The 6,000-nt window shown below is 37.4% G+C and overlaps 1 protein-coding gene across 1 annotated transcript in view; it reads right to left on the reverse strand.

The window, feature by feature from the left end:
* The window catches only part of ROBO2 (roundabout guidance receptor 2), a 591,630-nt gene that overhangs the window by 23,920 nt on the left and 561,710 nt on the right, over nucleotides 1-6,000 (reverse strand). The window contains exon 22 of the mRNA XM_023726649.1: nucleotides 1,721-1,981. Coding sequence (XP_023582417.1) covers nucleotides 1,721-1,981 — 261 coding nt within the window. The remainder of the gene's footprint in view (nucleotides 1-1,720; nucleotides 1,982-6,000) is intronic.

Here is a 6,000-nt window from a genome sequence, read left to right on the forward strand (position 1 = left end):
TGTACTGTCACATATGGCTTCCAGGAAAGTAACCCTGTCTTTTGACACTACTGGGAGAGGACAATTTGAAGTTTCACATTTGGAACTTTCCTGGAATCTGCCCCATACATCTCTTCCCTTGGCTGATTTTAATCTATGTACTTTCATTGTAATAAACCATAACCGTGAATATAACAGTTTCCAGTGAGTTCTGTGAGTCTCTAGTAGAATTATTGAACTTGAGGGTTGTCATGAGGACTCCTGAATTTACAATTTGTGTCAGAAGTAACTATGGTCTTGGAGACTGCCCTCTAACCTCATATATGAGGTAATTGTTATTGTCACCATCATTTTACAAATAGGGAAACTGAAGCACAGAAATAATAAGCAAGTTGCCTAAGGTCACAGAGCTAGTAAGTGGTAAAGCCAAGTTCAGCTCCAAAGCAGTACTCTCAACCTTGGCTGCAACTCAGTCAAACCCTGCACCAAGACATCAGAATCTCTGGGGTTGGGGATTAGGCATCGTTGTGTTCTAAGGTTACCAGCTGATTCCACAATGCAGCCAAACTTGAGAACATCTGAACTAGAGTCCATGCTTTAAACCACTTTGCTGCATGGCTCCATTAGCTCACTTGAAAGAAATCGCATGATACTTGAAGCATCCAGCCTCAACTTAAATAGTGCTGTTTTATAAAGCAGACCGATACAAGGTTACACGTTCTAACGGGAGACTGTCTTTGACCTTTGTGAGAATATATGTTATGACTGTTTGGGAAAATGCTCTGGAACTTCTGGTTCTAACAAAAGCACCTATGTTTGTAATAAAATTAAGAGCTTTAAATAATATTTCTGTTTTTTGTATCTCTTTGCATGTCTATTTAGCTTGTTTTTTAATAAGTTTATTTACACTGGGAATAAGAATTATCTCATTTTCTGCTGAAACTACCAAAAAAGACACAAATAACAATTTTGCAAAACTTTAACTTCAAGCACGGGATCTAAATTACAGAAGACAATTAGAGGCATGTCATTGAGATTTCATTTTCAAGGGTCAGACTTATATGTTACTATTTGAGAAAAGACAGAAGAAAAAAGCTGTACAAAATTGCAAAATTGGCCCCCTTGTATTTGTCATATTTTCACCGGATGCCTAAGGAAATTGCCATTAATAGCTTAGGAAATTTTATGGATTTATTAGAAAAAAAGTAACTTTGTAATGTATTCTAGTTTTTACGCACTTACTGTTACTAGTGTTGTTTTGTCCGTCTCATTTAATTCAACCCAAAGAAGGGCCTTTCATAACTGACACTGACCATATGTGACTTGAGAAAGCTTAAATTTACATATTCACAACTGCATACAGAATTAATTACAGGCCCTTTGAAGAATCTGAAAGAAGTCTCTTGTTATGGACTTGGAAGTGAGTTCAAGAAAAAGCTAATTGAAGCTAAACTGTAAATCTGAAAAGATTCTGGTGTAGCCCAAAGCATTTTAACTGAAATTCAGAAGATGTATATTCTTCTCGAGGTTAACTGTCTAACTAGCTAGATGACTTTGGTCAAATTATTTAACATTTTGCAGTCAATTTTCTTATTTAAATGATAGAAGAGTTGTACAAAACTATTTCTAACCCTACTTGTATAGTTCTATGAGAATCTCTTAAAAATTTAATATTGAGAGAATGGTTCCTTTACGTATATGTTGAAGGCATGTGACCCCTGGCCTAATGCGGATTAGTTACCATGTTTGCTTTGCTATGTCAAACTGATAGGCCCTTGTCAACTCATCCAGATGAGCCTGCATCATGGGTTGCATCTCTTCTCGTGGGGATGGAGTAAGAGTTGCAGTGGACTGCTGTCCAAAGGAGATAGCAGGAGAAGAAGCCACGCCTCGGACAGGAGGTGTTGGGACCCGATCATCATCTTCTTCTAATTCATCTTCCATACCCTGGTGCAAGTATGTTTGTACTGGTAAAGGCGGGCACCAGCTATCACTGTCATAGCTGAAAGTAAATGCGAAAAAAGAGCACATTGACATGTACACACACACACACACACAAGGACACTGGCAATAAAATGCAACCATGTAGTAACTAAAATGTTCTCTCAGTTTATTTCCTCCTGATCAAGTTATTTATGCTACTATAGTAAATCACCTGTTATCTTAATTTCTAACTGTAACCACATCTGTTATCTCCTTATCTCAATTTATTCTTAAAAGACCTGATTAGCTAATTGTTACACCACAGTTACAAAAAGTAATACACTGCCAACAAAGTTACTCATGTGGAAAAAATAAATCGCTAATTAAAGACAACTAATGAATTCTGTGCTTGTAGATTTAATCACTTTCTTCTCCTGTTTAGCCTTGTGCGTGAACAGAATATGCCAATAGAGCTGATTGATTATCTAAGAAATTTTTGAGTTTTATTTACTCTTATTCCAGATCTATCCTAATCTTTCATTCCATAAGACATGTCAGTCATTAAGACTTTTTGATACAAAATATGTTAAATATCCTTTTGATTCTCTTAATATTCTCAGTAGAAACTAATGATTCCTTTTATTGCAACATCTGAATTCAAATCTACAAAACAGAATTTAAAACTCTCCATTAAATATATTCTAAAAAGAAAAAATATCATTTTAAAGTGGCATGTTTTAACTTTTAGGGACTTTGGTCTAGGAATATAGAATATTAATACAAAAAGCACTTATAATGAAAATCATTTCTATTTATACTGTCTTTGGAGTGCCACTGTTTTCAGAAATCTTATCGATTCTAATATACTTTACAAAGAATTATGAGGACAGGATAAATGATATTATTGAATACAATTCTCCTATAAATTCAACCTCTTAAATATCTCCTAAATTCATTTCCTACACTTTATCCCTACTTCCATGATCACAGTTCAGTCTCCTTATGTGAATAAGCCCATTAGCTTTCCTGGTCTCTCAGATGTCATCAGCACCTCTCTGTTCCATCCTCCATAAAGGCAACTGGATTATTTTTCTGAAATTGTCATCATATCACACCTATCCTTAAAATTATTCAGTGATTCTCACTGATTTAAGAAAAAATCCAAACTCATTAGCTGGGCACGAAAGACCATTCCCCATCTGACTAGCCTCTTTTTCTAACTCCGTTTCCCAACATTTCCCTGACACCAACCTACTCTACTTCATTCTAAGCCCTGGGTTTTCAAATGGCTGTTCTCTGATCATCTGTCTGTGAGCTCCTGCTCTTACCTCGGTCTTCGTTCAAATGTCATCAGTTTGGGAAGCCTTCTCTGCCACCAGCATATGAAATTGATTCACACTCCATAACACTTACATTGTGCCATTTTTGTTATTAAATTGAAATCATTTGTTTCTGTGTCTCTATTTCCCTGCTACTCTGTGAGATCCTCAAACTCAAGAACTCTAAATTCTCAGCACCTATGACAGTGTCTGACAAAAGAAAGATATTCAATAAAGAAACTGAAAATACAGTGAATATTATATATGTATATGTCTTATCTTGATCTTGCTTACAAACACTGTTGTGCTTGTTAGGTGCCATCGAGTTGGTTCCAACTCACAGCGACTCTATGTACAAAAGAACGAAACACTGCCCAGTCCTGCACCATCCTCACAATCATTGCTATGTTTGGGCCCATTTTTGCAGCCACTGTGTCAATCCATCTCACTGAGGGTCTTCCTCTCTTTTGTTGAGCCTCTATTTTACCAAGCATGACATCCTTCTCCAGAACTGGTCCCTCCTGATAACATGTCCAAAGTAATGTGAGATGAAATCTCACCATCCTCCCTTCTAAGGAGCATTCTGGCTGTACTTCTTCCAAGACAGATTTGTTCATTCTTCTAGTAGTCTATGGTATATTCAATATTCTTCATCAACACCATAATTCAAAGGTGTCGATTCTTCTTCAGTCTTTCTTATTCATCGTCCAGCTTTCCCATGCATATGAGGTGATTGAAAATACCATGGCTTGGGTCAGGTGCACCTTAGTTCTCAAAGTGACATCTTTGTTTAACACTTTAAAGAGGTCTTTTGCAGCAGAATTTGATTTCTTGACTGCTGCTTCTATGGGTGTTGATTATGGATCCAAAACAAAACAAAACAAACAAACAAAAAAATGTTGCCGTTGAGTTGATTCTGACTCATAGCGACCCTATAGGACAGAGCAGAACTGCCCCATTGGGTTTCCAAGGAGCAGCTGGTGGATTCAACCTGCTGAACTTTTGGTTACCAGTCATAGCTCTTAACCACTGTACCACCAGGGCTCCATACCAAGTAAAATTAAATCTTTGAACACTGTTTATCATGATGTTGCTTATTGGTCCAGTTGTGACAAATTTTGTTTTTGCCATGTTGAGGTGTAACCCATACTGAAGGCTGTAGTCTTTGATTTTCATCAGTAAATTCTTCAAGTCTTCTTTGCTTCCAGCAAGCAAAGTTGTGTCATCTACATATCCCAGGTTGTTAATGAGTCTTCCTCCATCCTGACGCCATGTTGTTCACATAGTTCAGTTTCTCAGATTATTTGCTCAGCAGATAGACTGAATAAGTATGGTGAAAGGGTACAATCTTGACACACACCTTTCCTGATTTTAAACCACACAGTAATCCCTTGTTCTGTTCGGTCTATCTCTTGGTCTTTGTACAGGTTCCTCATGAGCACAATTAAATGTTCTGAAATTCCTATTCTTCACAATTTTATCTATAATTTGTTACGATCCACACAGTAGAATGCTTTTGTGTAGTCAGTAAAACACAGGTAAACATCTTTCTGGTATTCTCTGCTTTCAGCCACGATCTATGTGATATCAGCAATGATATCCCTTGTTCCATGTCCTTTTCTGAATCCAGCTTGAATTTTTGGCAGTTTCCTATCGATGTACTGCTGCAATCATTTTTGAATTATCTTTGGCAAAATTTTACTTGTGTGTTGTATTAATGATATTGTTCAATAATTTCTGCATTCTGTTGGCTCACCTTTCTTTGAAATTGGTACAAAACTACCAACACTAACTTGTATATTTCCAAATGATTTTTGGCTATTTTCCCATGAGGGTTGTTTCATTTATCCTGTAAAAAACTGAATTTATCATCCATTTATTTGACAATCATTTGGCAGACAACTGGATATACTTCACAGACCATGTATTCCAGTGGGGAAGACTGAGATCAAAGCAAATAATCTGCATTACAGAGTCCTAGGTGAATAAGCCCACGAGTCCCTAGGTGGTGCAAATGGTTAACACTCTTGGCTGCTAACTGAAAGATTGGGAGTTCTAGTTCCCCCAGAAGCACTTCAGAAGAAAGGTCTGGCAATCTTATTTTGAAAAATCAACCATTGAACACCGCATGGAGCACAGTTCTACTCTGACACACATGGGGTCACATGTGAGTCACAGTTGACTTGATGGCAAACAACAAGTGTTAAATTAATTCTGGGTTCTTCCCCCAGAAAAGGGATGTTTTAAGTAGAACAGGTGGAGGCTCAGAAGAAGAGGAACCTGAATACTTTCCTAAATGACAAAAGCTGGCACCAAAAGTAGAAAGTTGGCCTTAGATGAGGCAGAAGAAGTAAGGATGGGTCAGAACACAGAGGGACTCATCAGCCCCAACAAAGAGTTTGGAATTTGGCATATGGGTGATGGATAGTCACTGAGATATATAGGGAATGATATATTTCACCAAGTATCAAAGTCATCTTTGACTGTTCCATCTCCCTGGGCCCCTAAATTCATTTCACCAAATTCCAAAGAGTCTTCCTTCAAAGTTAGTTTTACTTGTAACTCATTTATTCTCATTTCCAGTGCAATTTTCCTCTCTTGCTGAGGCTACCTGAATCATCTTCTACCTCACTCAGTTACAAACTGAAGTGTTTCAGAGGCCCTGCACAGCTTGATAGAAATATTTCTTCTTAAACGTTATTTAAGAATGAACAAATCAATGTTGGAAGAAGTACAGCCAGAATGCTCCTCAGAAGCAAGGATGGCAAGACTTAGTCTC

The sequence above is a fragment of the Trichechus manatus genome, unplaced genomic scaffold, assembly GCF_000243295.1.
Source record: "Trichechus manatus latirostris isolate Lorelei unplaced genomic scaffold, TriManLat1.0 scaffold00012, whole genome shotgun sequence".
Lineage (NCBI taxonomy): Eukaryota > Metazoa > Chordata > Mammalia > Sirenia > Trichechidae > Trichechus > Trichechus manatus.